At 38.8% G+C, this 21,143-nt stretch overlaps 1 protein-coding gene across 12 annotated transcripts in view; it reads left to right on the plus strand.

Annotated features, from left to right (window-relative positions):
- Positions 1-21,143, plus strand: part of YAP1 (Yes associated protein 1) — a 126,649-nt gene that overhangs the window by 47,506 nt on the left and 58,000 nt on the right. For all 12 annotated transcript variants that reach the window (XM_010379037.2, XM_010379039.2, XM_010379041.2 and 9 more), the window contains exon 3: positions 7,676-7,791. In XM_010379037.2, the coding sequence (XP_010377339.1) occupies positions 7,676-7,791 (116 nt within the window). The remainder of the gene's footprint in view (positions 1-7,675; positions 7,792-21,143) is intronic.

Raw genomic sequence — 21,143 nt, forward strand, 5'->3', positions numbered from 1 at the left:
CAGTTTTAATCTTACTGTTTCCTAAAAGCAATTTTTCTTAATAAAAAAAGAAACTAGTTGGTCACTTGATTTCTCATTAAATATTAGGCTTTGGGGTTTTAAATATATTTAAGTTAAATTTTCTCACTTTTCTTCAGGGAAATGGGTGACTTGGTTGCCCAGATGTCTCTTTTGGGCTCATAAAGCACATTTTTGTCATGTTATCTTTGTTCACCTTTATCAGAAAAAATTCAGTGTCTGAGCAGGTCACTATCATCAAAAGCGCGTTCTCTTTTCCCCTTACAACACAATGAAGATGGTCGTTTTTTTTTTAGACGGCGTCTCTTTCAGTTGCCCAGGCTGGAGTGCAGTGGCGCGATCTCGGCCCACTGCAAGCTCCGCCTCCCGGGTTCATGCCATTCTCCTGCCTCAGCCTCCCAAGTAGCTGGGACTACAGGCGCCCGCCGCCACGCCCAGCTAATTTTTTGCATTTTTAGTAGAGACAGGGTTTCACCCTGTTAGCCAGGATGGTCTCGATCTCCCGACCTTGTGATCCACCTGCCTTGGCCTCCCAAAGTGCTGGATTACAGGTGTGAGCAACCGCACCCGGCCAAAGATGGTCTTAAAGGTGTGTTAAGGGCTTAAACACTTGACAGCTGCATTTTTTTTAAAAGTTTCTAATTATGATATTAGCAGTGTCCATAAAAAGCTTCTATTTATCGTTTGTAGATTATGTTAAATTCCTAACGCCTAATTTGTGCCATCTGACATCACGAAATCTTAGCAGATTTGGAAGGAACCAGTTTGTTAGGTAGCTATGCACAGGTACAAACGATCTGATTACACTGTTGGGATTTTGTGAAAAATCGATTTTACAAGTTTTTTAGTTTAGAAAAAACGTATTTTCAAAAACAGATTATGAAAAGAGGACAAAAGATACAATATAGTTAGGTTTAAGTTTAAAAACAGCTTCATTCTACTGATACTAGTTCTAGATTTTAACGAAGATGGAATCATTTTACAAACAGAGTTGCAGAGGATGCTTAACTCATATGTCATTCTTAAAACAATGTAGATGGTCAAATCTCAAAGTAGTATCTAAGGCAGTGCTTCTCAAACGTTAACGAAAATACAGAGGATCTCATTAAGCTGTAGATTCTTCATCAGTGGGTTGGGTGGAGCCTGAGGTTCTGCAGTTTTAACTAGCTCCTGGGTGTGGTCAGTGCTGCTGGCCCAAGGCCCACACTTGAGTAGCAGGTATATGAAAGAATTGATAGTATCTATTCTTTGAAGTTTCCAAACCTTATCACAGTATCAATGTTAATCTCTTTCTTAGTATATTATTTTTAGTAATTTATTTTACTAACCTACACGAGTACTAACCTCCTACTAGTGCTTTCACAAATTAGCATTATAAAATTATAATCCTAAATTTTGAAGATAGATGCAAGAAAGTCATCAGTGTTTTCATTACTATAAAACCCGTTTTGATTCAGTGTTCCTTAAATAAGGGTTATAAATTCAGCATTTGAAAATAAAACACACAACCAAGAATTTGAAGTGTGTCTTAGAATTTATTAGGATGAGCTTTGACTAATACTTAAGAAATATTGTTTATTCTTTGCTTTGGTTTATATTGACAGATCTGACTGTCTTATGGCTTAAGTAAAAATTGTATGGAAAAGTTTTTAGCAACTAATATTTTGTGGCATTTGGTTATAGGAATGAGATTTTTATTTTATTTCCAAATTATTATATTGCTTCTCTTCCCCTAGGAGCCAGTATGTCTACACTTGCTGAGTTCCTTTTCTAGTTCATTCTCTCTCTGTGGTTTTTTTTTTTTTTTTTTTTTTGCTGGTGAGGTATTTATTGACAGGTCGCAGTGCCACACAGGTTCTCAGAGCCCAGCCAGCCAGCAGGTACCCAGGGCGCAGTGCTCGGCCTGTGGCAGGAGGGTCTCCGTTCACATGTCCAGGCTTCTAGTTCATTCTTTCTCTAAGCTGATAGCTCTCTGCAGGTTGAAGTAATGGTCCAGAAACATTTTTATCATTTCTATTCCTTGCCTTCAAACTTGTAGCGTCTACCTACTGCATCTCTTCATTACTTACCGGTGAAAACCAAACTCCTTTTAAAGCTCTTAAACTAGGCCCGTCATCTTCACTTAAGTGAACTCTTATCTCATTTTTAACAAAACATATTCTTGGCCCATTCACCATGAAGTTTTTCCTATTTTAAATATTGGGGTAGCAATGGAATGAAATATTTGAGGGCTTTTTGTGTACCAGAAGTCACAGTCCTGGTTGCTTTTATATATGTTGCTGAATTTAATTACCTCAACCCTGGAAAGTAAGTAAATAAATCAACCCCACTTTATTAAAGGTGGAGCAGATTGATAAAAATTGCCCACACAATCCAGATTGTCACTGGCAGAGCTGGGATTGTAATATATGTCTGCCTTACTCTTCTACAGAGGAGGCTTCTAAAAGGAGCAGGTTTCTAGGTCTTTAAAAGGCTGGATAGAAATTAGATGCTTTGTGGGCAGCTGGGGAAAACATTACCTCTGGAGGAAGAGTAGCCTCAAGAAATGTAGCAGATATTTCAAAAGAATCAAAAATCTGGCTGGGCGCGGTGGCTCAAGCCTATAATCCCAGCACTTTGGGAGGCCGAGACGGGCGGATCACAAGGTCAGGAGATCGAGACCATCCTGCCTAACACGGTGAAACCCCGTCTCTACTAAAAACTACAAAAAACTAGCCGGGCGAGGTGGCGGCGCCTGTAGTCCCAGCTACTTGGGAGGCTGAGGCAGGAGAATGGCGTGAACCAGGGAGGCGGAGCTTGCAGTGAGCTGAGATCCGGCCACAGCACTCCATCCAGCCTGGGTGACAGAGTGAGACTCCGTCTCAAAAAAAAAAAAAAAAAAAAAAAAAAAATCAAAAATCTATATTAAGTTTGTATAGAAGACAGCACTTGATTTACATAAAGGATTTTTTTTTTTTTTGGAGACAGAATTTTGCTCTTGTTGCCCAGGCTGGAGTGCAATGGCGTGATCTTGGCTCACCGCAACCTCTGCCTCCTGGGTTTAAGCGATTCTCCTGCCTCAGCCTCCCGAGTAGCTAGGATTATAGGCATGCGCCACCATGCCCGGCTAATTCTATGTTTTTAGTAAAGACGGGGTTCTTCCATGTGGGTCAGGCTGGTCTTGAACTCCCGATTTGAGGTGATCCGCCCACCTTGGCCTCCCAAAGAGGGGGAATTACAGGCCTGAGTCACCACACTCAGCCCAGCATATTTTTTTAAAGCTTCAAACCACCAACTTAACCACGTAGAAATAGTAAGCATAATACCGCCATAACCAATTTCTCTCTTTACCAGTGCTATCAGTTAGCAAATCATGAATATTGCGTATTAGGTATAGTATATGTAGCTTTCTGTTCTGACAGCAGAGTTTATGTGCTAGTTCTGGATTTGTCTTAATAGATGATTTGAAAAAGAAAGCATTTAAAAGGATTCTGGTTTTACTGACTGATTATTCTCTGTAAAAATTCTACTCGGCTAGCAGCAAACTATCATTTTAGAAAAACCCTTTTCCACTTTGAGACCAGTGAGATGGAGTGACAAGAACTCCTGAGCCAGAAGCTAAAAGACGTGTTTTTAATCCTGGTGATACCACATAACTGGCATTGCAGTTGCCAGTAACACGAGAACTTGCTTAACTTTCACCAGCCAATGAAGTTATTTGCTTGCTTTCTTACCTCCTGTTACAGTGGAAGCAATGCTTTGTATCCTCTTCCTTCCCACTCTCTGAAGGATGACTGTGCCCCATCAATAATCCCTTCGCACATCTTCAGCTACTTTGTGTTCACATTTAAATACTTGTGTCCCTTCCTCTTCAAAAAACGAAAACTCATAACCATCTAGTTAGCTTTTTATTGATTTCCTGTGCACAACTGAATTTGTCTGCTTCTTTACTTCCTACTCACTGTACTCTCACTGTCCCACTGAAATGGCTGTTGTCCAGTGTCACCAATAATTTCTGTATTGCTAATCCTAGTAGGTCTGCAATCCTTATTTGTGATTTCATTTTTGGAAAAGGTAGGTGTTGCTAAAGTCAGTAAGGCTACAAAGATGTTTAGAGAAAGTTTGTGATGGCAAAAGAAAATAGCTTTATTTTTATTAATTTATTTGATAAATATTTATTGAGCGCTTTTCAAGTCATTGACCATATAGTGCTAGATAAAATGGACAAAGTTCCTATTTTTCTAGAGTTTATGTTCTCATTGGGGAAAACAGGCAAACAAAATAAGTAAAATATTATCAAGCAAAAATAAAGTCAAGCAGAGGGAGTTAGGAGTTTGGATATGGTGAATTTTAGATGATATGGCCAGCAAAGGCCTTACCGAGAACATGACATTTGAGCAAAGACAGGGAGGTAAGAGAAGGCACCATTGCAGGTATCTGGGACGAGTGAACCTGGCAAGCAATTCGTTTGGTCTTAGCAAAAATAGTTCGTTTGTGATATGCGATGTTTTTGTAGAATCTTTGTGATTAAAAAGAAGGATTTTGTGTGTGTGTACAGTTGACCCTTGAACAATATTGATATGGCCTGTATGGGTCTACTTATATGTGGATTTTTTTCAATAAATATATTGGAATTTTTTTGTAGATTGGTGACAATTTGGAAAAATTCACATGAACTTCATACCCTGGAAATAATCAAAAAAATTAAGGAAAATCTAGGTGTCTCATGACTGCATAAAATATATATAGACAGTAGTCTGTTTTATCATTTCCTACCATAAAATATATATAAATTTATTACAGAAGTTAAAATTTATCAAAACTTTTACACACCCCTGTGAACCAGAGAAGAGTCATGGCATTAGAGGAAAAAGTTGAATTCCTTGATAGGTAGCTGTGATTGTCACCATTTCAGACAAACGATTCATCTTATAAACAAAGGATATAAACTTAATGGTATTGGTATTGACAGATACAATACAGTACTATAAATGCATTTTCTCTTCATGGTGTTCTGTTCTGTTCTCTTCTGAGACAGGGTCTCACTATGTTGCCCAGGCTGGAGTGGCACGATCTCAGTCCACTGTGTAACTTCCACCTTCTAGGCTCAAGCAGTCTTCCCACCTCAGCCTCCCAAGTATCTGGGACCACAGGTGTGCACCATATGCCTGGCTAATTTTTTATATTTTGTGTAGAAATGGGTTTTGCTGTGTTGTCCAGGCTGATCTTGAACTCCTGAGCTCAAGCGATTCACCTGCCTCGGCCTCCCAATGTGCTGGAATTACAGGTGTGAGCCACCATGCCTGGCCTTTTGTGGTTTTCTTAATAACATTTTCTTTTCTTTAATTTACTTTATTGTAAGAATATAATATATAAATACAGCATAATGGACTGTCAACAGTAGGCTGTCAGTAATTAAGTTTTTGGGAATCAAAAGTTAATGTGGATTTTCGACTGCATGGGAGGGTTGGTGCCCCTAACTCTTGCATTGTTCATGGGCCAACTGTATACTGTTGCAAATTGATAAAACATTATTTCTTTATCATAGTTTAATCTATAGAATAAATGAAAACAAAATATTCTAAAGTTAATTTTATTCGACATTTTCTTTGGCATCTAAATGGGTGCATGTTTGTTTTTTGTTTTTTTTTCCGAGACAGTCTCACTCTGTCATCCAGGCTGGAGTGCAGTGGCGTGATCTTGACTCACTGCAACCTCTGCCTCCCGTGATCAAGCAATTCTCCTGCTTCAGCCTCCTGAGAAGCTGGGATTACAGGCACGCACCACCATGCTTGGGTAATTTTTGTATTTTTAGTGGAGACGGGGTTTCACCACGTTGGCCAGACTGGTCTCAAACTCCTGACCTCGTGTTTCATCCACCTCGGCCTCCCGAAGTGCTGGGATTACAGGCGTGAGCCACCGTGCCTGGCTGGGTGCATGTATTTATAGTTGGAAATGTAGGTAATAGCATCTTTATTCCTTAAAGAGACATAGTTCTTTTTTTCTCCCAGGCCAGGCACAGTGGTTTACACCTGTAATTCCAGCACTTTGGGAGGTCGAGGTGGGCAGATCCGTTTAGGTCAAGGAGTTCAAGACCAGCCTGGCCAACATGGTAAAACTCCATCTCTACTAAAAATACAAAAAAGTTAGCCAGTGTGGTGGCACACACCTATAATCCCAGCTACTTGGAAGGCTGAGATCACACCACTGCATTCCAGCCTGGGTGACGGAGTGAGGCTATCTCAAAAAACACACAAAGAAAGAATTCTTCTCTCATCTCCAATAAATAATATTTATTTAAGTCCCATTCTAGCTAAAGCCTGTGATTCTTTCTTAGTGTATTAGTGGTAAGATAGAATTATTGATGAGATAGCAGTCTGGATCCATTTCCGAATAGCTAATGGCACAAAGCGTCATTTCTTTGCCATTTACATAGTTATCAATAGGATGATTAAAGAAGAGAGAACTCAGATTTGAAACTTAAACAGCTGCAAAAAACAAAACAAAACAGTGATTTGACCATCCAGAAATAAACACTGTTAAAACATTTTGATGTTAATTCTTTCTATATACTTTCACTACACACACACACCCCCCCCCACACACACTTTAAACAATTAGCCTTATCCAGTACTGTTTTATAACATATTTTTAAAAACTGTATTATTAATATTTTTTCATATTATATGTTCTTCTAAAACATATTCAGCAGCTGCATACAGTCCGTCATATATATCCATGTTTATTTAACCAATTCCCTATCTATCATTAAATGTTAACTGGCTTCAAATGTTTGCTGTAATAAATGATACTGAAGAGATGTTTATATATAAAGTTTTGATTACTTCTGCTATTAATGCAGGATACTTTTTCAGGTAGTTTTATTTGTATAATGTATCTAGTTTTTCTTTCATTGAAACAGTGAAACTTTGCTACAAGAAAACTTAGTACTTAATGGAAGTTTATTTATCAGATAATGTGCTAGATACCTTGCAGTCTTACATTTTATAGTCTTTGGCTGTTTTAATTCCCAACTTTATAGATTAAGAAATCTATATGTATACATGTATTTCTCAGTAAGTTAACAATTATATAGAAAATGTTCAGCAAATATCATAGGGCTTTGTGTAAGAACATGTTATTCAGCAGCCACAGGAGAAAATGAAAACTTACAGATGAAGTTTTAAATTCTGCTTCGGCTTTGGAGTATATAAGAAGACGAGTTTTGGGGTTCTGTGGTGTTTTACCTTAAAAAGGGGTTTTAGGCCTAAAAATTATGTTATTTGGCATTCTTATCTCTAGGGGGAAAGTGTATGATTTTCTTACGAATCTTGGGTTTTAGTCATATGGTTACTCTTTTAGTTTACAAACTGCATTGTATCTTTGCATTAGAAGTGGGTAATATTTATCTTACTAATTGAAGATGATTTCCTTTCACTTAAAATTCCAGGCATAACTTTTTCAGATGTTGCACTTGTAAGATCTAAGAGGTGAAAGTTGAATGATTTAAGGGTGAAAAATGTCTGTTGCAGAGGGAGGCTGGTGGGAGCAGTGAGATTCCGTGACTTAATGCTTTTACAGAGCTCTCTTGACACCCTTTGATTATGAACCCACAAGATAAGAATTGTTTTTGGAACCTGGTATTTGTTTCCTAATGCAGTGGTTTGTTTTGTCTTAGTCACATCGATCAGACAACAACATGGCAGGACCCCAGGAAGGCCATGCTGTCCCAGATGAACGTTACGGCCCCCACTAGTCCACCAGTGCAGCAGAATATGATGAACTCGGCCTCAGGTGAGTGAGACACTGTAATTACAGCACATGAAATAATGCTTATGCATTGGTAAAAGTTGATGTGGAAAACAGTCATTACTCGTTTACAGAAACTGGGGCATGGGTGATGTTTATTGTCTCTCCAGTTTCATACGGAAGACATAGTTTTTTTAAAAATAACATAAGCTATATTATTGCCTTGTATAGTCGTTAATGCATAAGGGGACCAATAACTGAAAGCCAATGGTTCTTTAAGATCTGATTCTGAAGCGAGTATCTCAGATTTTAAGTTCTGTTAATTTTGACCTATTTGGTTTTGTTCTGCTACTTTCTTGGGTCTCAGGTATTTGAGTTGAAGTTACCCTCTTCCCTTTGTGGTTTGGATGGAAAGCCAAGCTGTGGTGTTCTTGTTTATTTATTTATCTATTTATTTGCTATGGTGTTCTTAACCCAACTTTTAATGTGGTTATTCATTCTACCCTGAAAATATTTAGAAGGCAGTAACTTTTGTAAACCCAAAAGAATATTTCTTATTCCCAGGGCGACCATGGATTATTAAACATATCTTCATCTTTTTTACAGAAGAGTATAAATCTTTTTTTTCTACCTCTTATTTGGCAATTTACTTGAATCTGCAGTTTTTCTTATCTATGTAATGGGGAGTAACAGTGCCCCTTATGATAGAAAGAAGGATATGAAAGGAAATAATAAAATTCATATGAAGCTTCTAGTAATTACAGAGTAGGTACTAAGTGAAAGTTTAGCTCCTTCATCTTCCCTATCAGATACTGTCTGGCCTCTTTCTCCTTCGTTAGGTGGGTTGAAGGCCACAGTTAGCCCATTATGTACCTTTGTACATGCTAGGAAAAGGTACCCTTCCTCTGGGAAGATGTAACAGTATGCCTGGCATATGAGATTGAAGCATTTGGGCTGGATTTCTGACCACTCCCCTGGCCCCCACACATTACTCCACTGCTGAGTGCCCAGGTTCAGGACATAGATATTAACAATAGTATGTGGCAGCTCTAGTAGACTTGATGGCTTACTCCACCACCCAGGCATTTTCCCCAGCCAACAAGCTGACCAACATAATATTCAGTAGCTACACAGTAGATTTCTTAAACAGCAGTCTTTGGCAAGGGACTGTTGTGGTTGGGTGGAAAGGGTGGTACAATTAGTTGACAGGAGGGTTCCTTGACTAGGCGAATTCACAGAACTTGAAACGTCCTTCTGCCCCTGAAGATGATGCCAGCATGCTGGAATGTTTCTGTTGTTACATACCTCTGCTCTTGCTTTTGGTGGGTTGAACATTTGAGTTCTAAAGAGTTAAGAGTGGAAAACAAAAAAAAGGGCAACATTTGTGATTGGGCTTTTCTTGACATAGACTTTAAATTCTGAAGAAAAATTAACTCCTTAAATCCTTAACTCATTATAATATGAATACATTCTCAGAATCTGTTTTACATGTGACATTTAGTGTAAATATTTAATGTAAACAAAGTATTTTTACTTGGCAACTATTACTATGTTTTTTAATTACCAAATTTTCAAATAAAGTTGTGAAATCTGCCCTGTGTTTATGGTTAAACAAGATGATTCACATTATTCATTTTGTCATGCTCCATCTAAAAATTATCTAGGCAGTTAATGACAAATAACATTAATTTAAACTTTATTTTGGAAGAGTTAAGTATTTTGCATCTAACAAGGTTGACTGTAATTCTTTTAGAACGTTGGTTTGGTTGTGTCCCATTACATTTTCTGATGGTCATGGTCTAGAGAAATGAGAGAGAGTATTTTGGCTGAAATTTATGCTTTAAATCAAAGGTATATATCAACTTGGTTTTAGTGGGGTTTCTTTGTTTTTGTTTTTGTTTTTGAAATGGAGTTTTGCTCTTGTAGCCCAGGCTAGAGTGCAATGGCATGATCTCAGCTCACCACAACCTCTGCCTTCCCGGTTCAAGCAATTCTCCTGCCTCAGCCTCCCGAATAGCTGGGATTATAGGCATGTGCCACCACGCACGGCTAATTTTGTATTTTTAGTAGAGACAGGGTTTCTCCATGTTGGTCAGGCTGGTCTTGAACTCCCAACCTCAGGTGATCCGCCTGTCTTCCGCCTCCCAAAGTGCTGGGATTACAGGCATGAGCCACCGTGCCCAGCCGTTTTTAGTGGGTTTGAAAAGAATTGTGGATGTTTTATTTCAGCTGGATGTCCTGGGCAGGTACAGTGGCTCACACCTATAATTTCAGCCTTTGGGAGACCCAGGTGAGAGGATCACTTGAGCCCAGGAGTTTGAGACCAGCCTGGGAAACATGGTGAAACCTTGTCTCTACAAAAAAAAATTAGTCTGTCATGGTGGTGCATAAGTGAAGTCTCACCCAGCTCTCAGGAGGCTGAGGTGGGAGGATGGCTTGAGCCTGGGAAATTGAGACTACAGTGACTTGTGATTATACCACCATACTCCTGGCTCGAGTGGGACCCTGTCCCTGTCTTAACAACAACAAAAAATTTTTTTGTCTTGTTTCTAAAATACAAAATGTTTTAATATAGTACATAAAAATTAGTATGCATATGCATGTCTAAATAATAGAGCTGTATGTAGTAAAGAGGTGACTTTGACACAGTTTCAGTGGAGTGGCAAAAAGCATGACTGGAGGGTTAGGAGTGAGGGGGAGAAGGCATAAAGGAGAGGGTTGTGAGGAGAGAGTTGGAAGGAGGAACTGAAATGGGAAGAGTCACCTCTGAAGAGGCTTGAGTATGTGTACATGGTGCTAGAAGGTATTTAACAATAATAATAGTATAATAATAATTCTTATTTGTATGCCAGGCATTCAGTGAAGGTCCATTTTGCACTGTCTCATTTAAGATCCCATGTTCTTCACTGTATGTTAACCAAAGATAGGATAACTGACAGAGTGAAGCCTCAGAGAAGGCAGAAACGACAAGGAACCACTAACGAACATCCTGGAGGCGCTGTTTTTAAATACTATTAATAGTAGATAATATAGGGTAACTGCTTCTTCAGAAGGTGGTGGGTATGGAGATGATGTCTGCTTAAGGAGGTCTTGTTTCAAATAAAATATTGTTCCCTCAAGAGAATATTCAAAGAGAACACTTGAGGTCATTGCCTTTTATGGGGATGGTCAGACAGTATGATGGGGAAAGGAAGAGACTAGCTGATGGGTCCAAAACCAAAGGCTTTTTAAAACATCAACAGCAACACTGATACTAGGAGTCAGTCATAACTTTCAAAATTAGAGTGAAGTGTTATCTTAAATATATATGAATTCCCAGAATCAAGACAAGTTTATTTCTGGATTATTCTGAATTGGGTCATATGGAGGCCTGCTGGTCCAGTGCTGAGGGTATTGATAATATCTTTGCAGCACATGCCTCTTTTTCCTCTAAATTACATGCACTTGTTTGTTGTCTTTTCTTCCATTTCAGTGGAAGCCCGTGGTTTTGACATGCTTTGGAATGAATGTCACTGTAATCTTCATATACCTCATGTTCACATGAAATAACTATAACGTCATGTTAGCATGTTAATAAAGTTTCAATAAGCAAAAGGATGCTCTTCTCTACTTGGCAAAATGATCTTTTACGGAGTTTTAAAAATCTTACAGGGAACAAGGACAACTGTGAGAACATTTAGTAAATTTTGAGGGCGTTTAATGCAACAAAGCAGAAAATGGCTTGCATTGAAGCAGGCTGTCTACAGAAAAGTTTCACCCTGAAGGGAATGTCTTCTGAATCTGCTGACCTGAAGCCTTCACATAAAAGGAGAAAGCTACACCATGCTTTTGAAGCACTCTCCTGGGTTAATCATGCTAAATGCAACTTGGTTTACATTTTTTTTTACTCATTATTTAATAAGGACTTTCTCCCTTTGCTTTTTTTTTGAAAAAGAATTCTTGTCATTCATAATTGAGTCCAGCTTCTTGTTCTGCTCTGACTTCTTGTTCCTCATCCGACTGCTTTCCTTAAGATACTGTCATTTTCCCCAAACCTGTTTGCTTCAAATTTTCGTGGTTGACTAGGCTGAAAGATCTTTTAAGATTCTTTCCAATTCTTAAGATTTTATGAAACCCTATTTTGTTTTCTAATTTGCTTTAGCAAAAATGATCAGATTATGCTTTTATAAGTCCTTTTTCAAAATATGAGGTTGAAATGGTGGATTTTATGTATAGACTAGAGACCAGTGGTTTATGATTGAGCAAATATCCAAATATCTATAACTGAGAATCACCCAAAACAAAGGTGCACCTGGAAAATGTTCTAGAGGCAACACTCAGTACACCCTTAAAAGAAGATTAATTTATATTCTTTAACTATGCCACTTAAGTTGCAGGGTAAATGACAGTGAACTTTGTGAAAGAATTTGAAAGGTGAGGAAGAGGAAAATAGAAAAACAAGAGGAAATGCAATAATTTATTAAGATAATGGTTTTATTTTACTTTATTCTATATTAAAATGTTCAGTGTATAAGTATATGTATATATAAAGTCTAGTCTGTTAAATTACTTGAGGTGATTGTCCTTTGAAAGTTAAAATTTATAGCTGGGCGCAATAGCTAACACCTGTAATCCCAGCACTTTGGGAGGGCAAGGCGGGTAGATCACGAGGTCAAGAGATTGAGACCACCCTGGCCAACATGGTAAAACCCTGTCTCTACTAAAAATACAAAAATTAGCTGGGCGTGGTGGCACGCACCTGTAGTCCCAGCTACTCTGGTGGCTGAGGCAGGAGAATCACTTGAACCCAGGATGCAGAGGTTGCAGTGACCTGAGATTGCACCACTGCACTCCAGCCTGGTGACAGAGCGAGACTCCATCTCAAAAAAAAAAAAAAAAAAAAAAAAAAAAAGTTATTATTTATAAGGCTGGGTGTGGTGATTCATTCATATAGTCCGAGCGCTTTGAGAGGCCAAGGTGGTGGGAGGATTGCTTGAGCCTAGGAATTCAAGACCAGCCTGGGCAACATAGGGAGACCCCATCTCTATTAAAAATAAAAATTAGCCAGGCATGGTGGCCACACTGCTGTGGTGCCAGCAACTTGGGTGACTGAGATTGGGAGGATAGCTTGAGCCCATGAGGTCAAGGCTGCATTGAGCCATGTTTGTACCACTACATTCCAGCCCGGACAACAGAGTGAAACCCTGTCTCAAAAAAAAAAGAAGAAAAAGTTATAATATAAATTAGTTATTAAATATATATTTATAATAGCGTTTTGATGCCTGCTTAGGATCTGTAGTTTTTCTCCACATATTGAGAGTCAGGTAAACATTTCATGTTTTTTGTGTTCAACATTAGAAAAGAAAGCCCTGGGGACTGAAAAGTGATACTTCCTTAGCTCTATGTGTATGATATATATTAATTTTTTTTTGTTATACTTTAAGTTCTAGGGTACATGTGCATAACGTTCAGGTTTGTTACATATGTATACTTGTGCCATGTTGGTGTGCTGCACCCATCAACTCGTCAGCACCCATCAACTTGTCATTTACATCGGGTATAACTCCCAATGCACTCCCTCCCCCCTCCCCCCTCCCCATGATAGGCCCTGGTGTGTGATGTTCCCCTTCCCGAGTCCGAGTGTTACTAAATTTTTTAATAGTATACTTGTTAACACTGATCCACAAGATTACTGAATCTTAAAGGGACAGTAAAGTCAAAGTATATTCTGTGATAATCCAGAAATAACTGTGTGCCAAATGACTATTTAGGATCATTAAAAGTTATGTCTTTAGATTTATATTAAGCAGAATCAACCCATTTATCTGCTTTTGAGAAATGTACATTTGATAACAATCCAGAGCCCAAATGTCTTATTACAGGTACATTCTAGAGAATTCATTATTTGTATGCTTTAAAGTTAGAAATTATTGGGATTTATTTGACAATTTCCAACTCTACCAGTGTAGCACTCAGATTTCTCTATTATGACAAACTGTGAGGAATTCCTAGGAAATACCTCAAGATGGGTGGAGAAAATGCTCTCTTGATCATGAAAGGTGATACATGTTAGAGGAATGTGCTAAGCACCTTCCTTGAAGTGGGGAAAAATGTTCAGAAGCAAGCACAGTGAGTAGCATAGAGCTGCCTTAAGGTTTGCCTCTTGTGTTCTCCTGCCTGTGTAATATCTCTCAGCACCGAAGATCAAATGAGAGATTGTTACCAAGAAAAATGACAGAGCTGGAAAATAGATGTGAAATATAAAAATGATGGGTAAATTATTGATTTAGGCTTTAACTTTAAACAGCACAGAGAGGGTAAAGATGTGTGAGAAGTTGCAGAGCCGACAGGGTTGAGGTTTTGGTAACTCCTACTTTATGTGCTGTAGTTCATTTAAAGTTCTACTTTTCACCTTTGAAACTGAGAGACAGTTTACAGTAAGGTTTAAGACCAAGGGCTCTTGAAATCCCATGGACCTGGTTTGAATCCCAGGCATCCTTTATTGTCCATGAAATCTTGGACAAGTTACTGTATCTACCTGTATCCTTCACTTGGAAAAATGAGATAATAACTCATAGGGCTGTTGCGAGCATTAAAAGACAGAATCCATATCACATAGTTAAAATGTATTATTAATAGTATATAGTGCCTGGTATAGTGTCTTGCATATATAATAGGTAAATAAATGTGATCTGATATTTTACAATTTAATGAGTTTGTAATACCTGGTAGCCACTGTTACTTTGTTAAAAATCTGTTACCACACTGTCTTTGAAGTTATGTTTATCTCTAAGCTTTTTATCATCAAATTGAGGCCATTGGCTCTTATCCAAGTAGTTGGTTCCTGATTCTTCTAACAGTTCTGGATTATTATAAGATGGAAATTGTCAGTCTGAAGTCACAGTATATGGGAAAAGACTATACTAACTGGAAACCTATTAGCAATGAACTACAACAAATAAAGCCCAAAGTCAGAGCAACGAAGAGACAGAGACAGTGTATTTGACTAGTTACTCTCAGGCTTGTATTCCAAATATCTTTTTAAAAACTTTTTAAATAAAAACACTTTTTTTTTTTTTAAACAAAATTGCTGCTTTCTTTTTCCCATGTAGAAATTCAGGTAAATTGGCCGGGCGCGGTGGCTCAAGCCTGTAATCCCAGCACTTTGGGAGGCCGAGACGGGCGGATCACGAGGACAGGAGATCGAGACCATCCTGGCTAACACGGTGAAACCCCGTCTCTACTAAAAACTACAAAAAACTAGCCGGGCGAGGTGGCGGCGCCTGTAGTCCCAGCTACCCGGGAGGCTGAGGCAGGAGAATGGCGTGAACCCAGGAGGCGGAGCTTGCAGTGAGCTGAGATCCGGCCACAGCACTCCAGCCTGGGTGACAGAGCGAGACTCCGTCTCAAAAAAAAAAAAAAAAAAAAAAAAAAAAAAAGAAATTCAGGTAAATTAAGAGAAATGGCCCTATGAAATGGAGAAATAGCACAAGGAAAAGCATAATAATCCAGAATCAATATAACCAATCCTTAAGAAGCTTGGTTTGTTTTATATAGCTTGTGGCTTGATCTATTTGATGATTTAGTTCCTAAAAAATGATAATATAGAAACAACCACCATTTTTCTTACTTAAAACTATGGCCTATCCATTTCATTTTAATAAAAGATGCCAATATGGAATATGAAGACTTAAAATTTTTCTTTTTGAAATAGAAAAAGTAATTCAATTATAATACCAAAGTTGCAGATGGCATTAGCTTGTAATTATTGTATCTACTCTAGTATGGGAGTTCTTCTGAAGTCTTTGTTAAACCCAGTGATGGCTGATAAATGGCACTTTTTAATCATTGCTCTTGACTTAGCTGCATAATGAAGATGCTACTCATGTCAGGGCAACTAATGGCTTTGATTTGACTCTGATGGTGAGAGCCTTTCCCTTCCTCTCCACTGGGAATCACTCTCATGTTGTTTAATTCCAGTCATGATTTTTAAAGTATTAATTTCTTCTTTCTTTTTTTTAAAGAAACCCACATTCATTATGCTGAGATGTGGGTATATAGTTACTTTGCTTTTCAGTAGCTGCAGATCAATATTTTTTTCTAATAATGCCACATATATATATTTTTTTTTCTTTCTGAGACGGAGTCTCGCTCTGTTGCCCAGGCTGGAGTGCAGTGGCCGGATCTCAGCTCACTGCAAGCTCTGCCTCCCGGGTTCCTGCCATTCTCCTGGCTCAGCCTCCTGAGTAGCTGGGACTACAGGCGCCCGCCACCTCGCCCGGCTAGTTTTTTGTATTTTTTAGTAGAGACAGGGTTTCACCGTGTTAGCCAGGATGGTCTCGATCTCCTGACCTTGTGATCCGCCCATCTCGGCCTCCCAAAGTGCTGGGATTACAGGCTTGAGCCACCGCGCCCGGCCGATGCCACGTATTTTTAAAAGATTATTTCAATTTGAGAATCATGATTATCTATAATAACTATCGAAATCTCAAATGTGTGGAGGAGTACTGTGTTTTGTATACTTAGTTACATGCTTGATTATTCCAGATAAGGTAGTTCTTTCCTGTCCTCTTTGCTTTACTTTAGAGATTATCTTCTAAAAAGGGGGAAACATATAGAAACTCAAGACTGTTGAGTGCTCTTGGCTTGATCTTAGAGCACACATGTCAAATATTTTTAAAAATTTACTAGAAACCTTTGAAGTAATCATTTGGGATAGTAAAGTTCATTTACATTTTGAGTGTTATTAAGATTTTCAGGTAGGCCAGGTGCGGTGGCTCACACCTCCCAAAGTGTTCCCAGCACTTTGGGAGGCCGAGGTGGGCAGATCACCTGAGGTCAGGAGTTTGAGACCAGCCTGACCAACATGGTGAAACTCTGTCTCTACTAAAAGTACAAAAATTAGCTAGGCATGGTGGTGGGTGCCTGTAGTCCCAGCTACTCAGGAGGCTGAGACAGGAGAATCGTTTGAAACCAGGAGACAGAGGTGAGCTGAGATTGTACCACTGCACTTCAGCCTGGGAGACAGCCAGACTGCATATCAAAAAAAGAAAAAAATTTTAGATCCATGAGTATCATTTCCACCATCTCTCTTAATAAAATGACTTATTACATATTGGGGCATAAAAATAGAAGTATTTGTGTTCAACTTTTCTTCAGTGATTGTTTGTAGATTTTTGGAAACTTTGCTCAGTTTTGGAGTCGAGAGAACGAGAAAGAGATTAGATTATTTCCATTTAAGAACCAGCTCAAATGCCTGTTTTATTCTCTTGATAAGTGTTGGAATATTATTTTTGTCTTTCCCACTGATTTCTAAATCCTTCTGGTTACTCTATTGCTACAATAATTTTATGACTCATAGGAGGAATATTTGTGTGAAAGATTAAGATGCTAATTCTTTAAAAATGATATTCATAGACTACCATATATAGGCAGCATAAGTGAAATAGAATAAATCTTGCAACAATAGTCACAGTTTTCCAAGATAAGGTTTTCTTTTGATGTTAGTAAGGTAAGGAAGTGGTAAAACTTATTTTAGGTTAAAATCTTAGTGACAGGTATTTATTTGAGCAGTCTGAAGTCTAAATGTGCTGTTTGTTTTTCCTTCAGTAAATCTTTACAGAAAGCTAGTCTTTCATAAATAAACTTTAAGCCATTTCATTGAGTTAAAATCTAAAAGACTTAAGTGGCACTGAAGAAAGTCTGAAGAGTTGCATATTAGTGGGCTCACTAAGCTTACACTTGACATTTTCTTCTAGAAAGGTCTTAACAGCTATAACCTGACAAACAGGAAAATGATTTTTTAAACAGTTTCATAGTTTTACTTTGAGACAATTGTATTTTTCCCTTCTTAAATCATTCATTCAACAAATATCAAATGTCCTGCTTTATGCTATGCATTGTGATTGCAGAATCAAGCGAAGACAGACTTTTTGTGTATTATCATTAAAAATGTTATGGCAGGGCTGGGCGTGGTGGCTCACACTTGTATTCCCAGCACTTTGGGAGGCCGAGGCAGGTGGATCACCTGAGGTTAGGAGTTCGAGACCAACTTGGCCAACATGGTGAAACCCCATCTCTACTAAAAATACAAAAAATTACCTGGGTGTGGTGGCATTCGCCCGTAATCCCAGCTGCTTGGGAGGCTGAGACAGGAGAATTACTTGAACCTGGGAGACAGAGGTTGCAGTGAACTGAGATTGTGCCACTGCACCCCAGCCTGGGTGACAAGAGCAAAACAACTTCTCAAACAAAAAAAAAAAAAAAAAAAAAGAAGAATGTTATGGCAGATATATGGTACTGAGTGCTGAGAAAGTAGAGAGAGAGAGGAACAAAGTGAGTCAGTAGTGGAAAGGGAGAACAGTAAAGAATTTTTTTTTGTGGTGGGGGGAGGGGGGACACAAGGTGTTGCTCCATCACCCAGGCTGGAGAGCAGTGACACGATCACAGCTCACTACAGCTTCACCTTCTTGGGCTCAAGTGATTCTCATGCCTCAGCGTCCCAAGTAGCTGGGGCTACAGGCATACACCACCATGCCCAATGGGTTTTTTTTTTTTTTTTTGGTAGAGACAAAAAAAACGGTGGGGCATGGTGGTGTATGCCTATAGTCCCAGCTTTTTGGCAGCTTTTCTGGGGATTACATGTGTGAGCCACCGCACTCTGCTAAGACTTCTTTAAGGAGGTTCATTGATTTCTTTATCCAATATTGAATATATGCTATGTGCCAGGCATGGTTCTAAGTTATGAGAATGGATATACAATGAGTCAGATATTAAAAGTGGAAGAAAGAAAAATAGGCAAGTTATGGTCAGAGTGATTGGGGATGGAGGGAGATGATAGCTTAGATTACCTTCTCTAGTGTGGGCCCCTGTAATTGACATCTTTTGAGCAGAGATCTGAATGAACGGAGAGTGAGAGCCATGTGAATATCTGGGGAAGGGGGAGAATGTTCCATGCATAACACAACAACCAGTTCAAAGGCCCTGAGACATGTTTGGGGAACAGCAAAAAGGCCACTGCACCACAAACAGAGTCTGTGAAAGGCAGAATGGGGCTTCATTACAGAGGTGCTTGTAGGTTTTGAACAGAGGAGTGACATGGTATCAGTAACTTTCTAAAAAATGGGGAGATTTCTTGGAGGGCAGTTGCAGTAAGTAACCCAGGGAGAGGATGACCGAAGTGGTGGTGATAAAAGTGATTGGGTTCAGGACTTGAGTATTAGTGGACGAGTGGGAAGTTAAGTTAGAAGAAAAGGGAAGATAAAAGTAGCTAGTAGATGGGCAATTACTAAGCCCTGGAACCTCTAATACCATATCGCTAGTGGTAAGATGGTGAGCGATGAGACTGAAGACCACCTCAGAATGGCTTTTTGTCATAAGCTAAGAAGTTTGAGTCTTGTCCTGAAAATGTTGGGATACCATTAAAAATCTTCTTTAGGGGTCTTCCTCTATGGTTTTTTCCCTATTTTTATTACCTGCTCATTTGAATTTTGAAATCCAAATATCTCATTTTCTTATATTTAAAGCTACTTTCTTAGGTATAGTATACATGAAAAAGTTTAATATATTATTGGAACAAAATGGTAGAACTGTTCTAAGAAAGAGTAGGGAACTGACATTTAAGCACCTGCTGTGAACCGTGACCTGTGTCACACACGTTCTTTAATTCTCTCAACGATCCATTGAGTGTTCATCTCTGTTTTATAGATAAAGAAAGTGAGCATCAAGCAGGTTAAGCAAGGTTAGAAGGCTAGTAAGTACTGGATCCAAGATTTGAGCCCAGGTCTGTCTGAATCTAAACCCTTTATAGTCTCTAAACTATACTGTCTTTCTAGAGTTGAGTATGAAACTAAAGTCATATAAATTTTACTTATAATGTATCAAAGATTTTTTAAATCAAGTAACCCAATGAGTAGTACTTTTGCTGTATTGTTAAAGTTTGAGTTAATGGTAACTCTAGAAAAGGTTTAATCCAACAAGCGGTCCTTGTTAGTCTTTGGTATTCTAGAGTAGTGCTTCTTAATTTGTAACTGTGTCAAGGAATTACCTCAGGATTTGTTCAAATGCAGTTCTTATTCAGTGGGTCTGATTTAGTAGGATTGGGACCTGAGATTCTGCATTTCTAACAAGTTTCCAGGTGATACTGATACTGCTGGTTAAAGGAGTACACAAATAGAATACTGTTGTATGGTTTAAACTTAAATCCATAGAAATGTCATTAGAGATCGTTTTATCATTCTTATTTTAGGCTGGAATAAAACCTTTACTGAGTACCTAAATACAAATGAGTGGTTCCATCATTTCATGAGCTTTTATTTAATATAAAAACCCTGCAAAATAAATGCTATCTACTTTTCTTAAATCTATTATTTACAGGCCGGGTGTGGTGGCTGATCACGCCTGTAATCCCAGCACTTTGGGAGGCCAGGGCGGGCAGATCACGAGGTCAAGAGATTGAGACTGGCCTGGACAACATGGTGAAACCCTGTCTCTACTAAAAATACAAAAATTAGCTGGGCATGGTGGTGCGTGTCTGTAGTCCCAGCTACTCGGGAGGCTGACAGGAGAATTGCTTGAACCCGGTAGGCAGAAGTTGCAGTAAGCCGAGATTGCGCCACTGCACTCCAGCCTGGTGACAGAGCAAGACTCCGTCTCAAAAAAAAAAAAAAAAAAAAAAAAAAAATCTGTTATTTATAAAGTCACAAATTAAGTTTCTGAGAGATTGCAACTTGACAAAGACCAATCATACTTTTCCACAGATAGACTCTTAATCATGTCAGCTCAGCAAACTTTGGTTGTATTTGGTAGCAGTGCTAAGTCCTAGGGATACAAAGACAAAAAAGTCATTGTCTCTACTTCGAGAGCTTAGAGTCTGTTGAGAACAGAAGGATGCAGGCAAATGATTGGGGTGAAGAGCATTCTCCCCCTTCCCCAGATATTCACATGGCTCTCACTCTCAGTTCATTCAGATCTCTGCTCAAAAGACGTCAATTACAGAGACCCGCACTGGAGAAGGTAATCTAAGCTGTCATCTCCCTCCATCCCCAGTCAATAACTCTGACCATAACTTGCCTATTTTTCTTTCTTCCACTTTTAATATCAGAGAGGCATCTGCTATAAAGGGGACATGAGCATAGTGGTTGTAAGTAGTAGTGCCAGAATTCCAATCTAAGCCTTCATATGTATGGTCCAGAGTTTCATCTTATTCTACTACACTGCCCATTGTAATCCAGAAGGGGCTTGGATTCATCAGTGTGTTCTAGTAGTTTGGCAGAAGAGTCTTCTAGCTACCTATAGGACACAGGTGAACCTGAACTCAGGACAGGGTGGGCAGGATGGGTTAGCCACCACACTCTTAACATTTGTTTACCCAAAGCTTATTTTCATCAGTATGTTTATAGTATCGTTAGTTTGGGAGG

Source organism: Rhinopithecus roxellana, chromosome 15 (assembly GCF_007565055.1).
Source record: "Rhinopithecus roxellana isolate Shanxi Qingling chromosome 15, ASM756505v1, whole genome shotgun sequence".
NCBI classification, from domain to species: Eukaryota; Metazoa; Chordata; class Mammalia; order Primates; family Cercopithecidae; genus Rhinopithecus; species Rhinopithecus roxellana.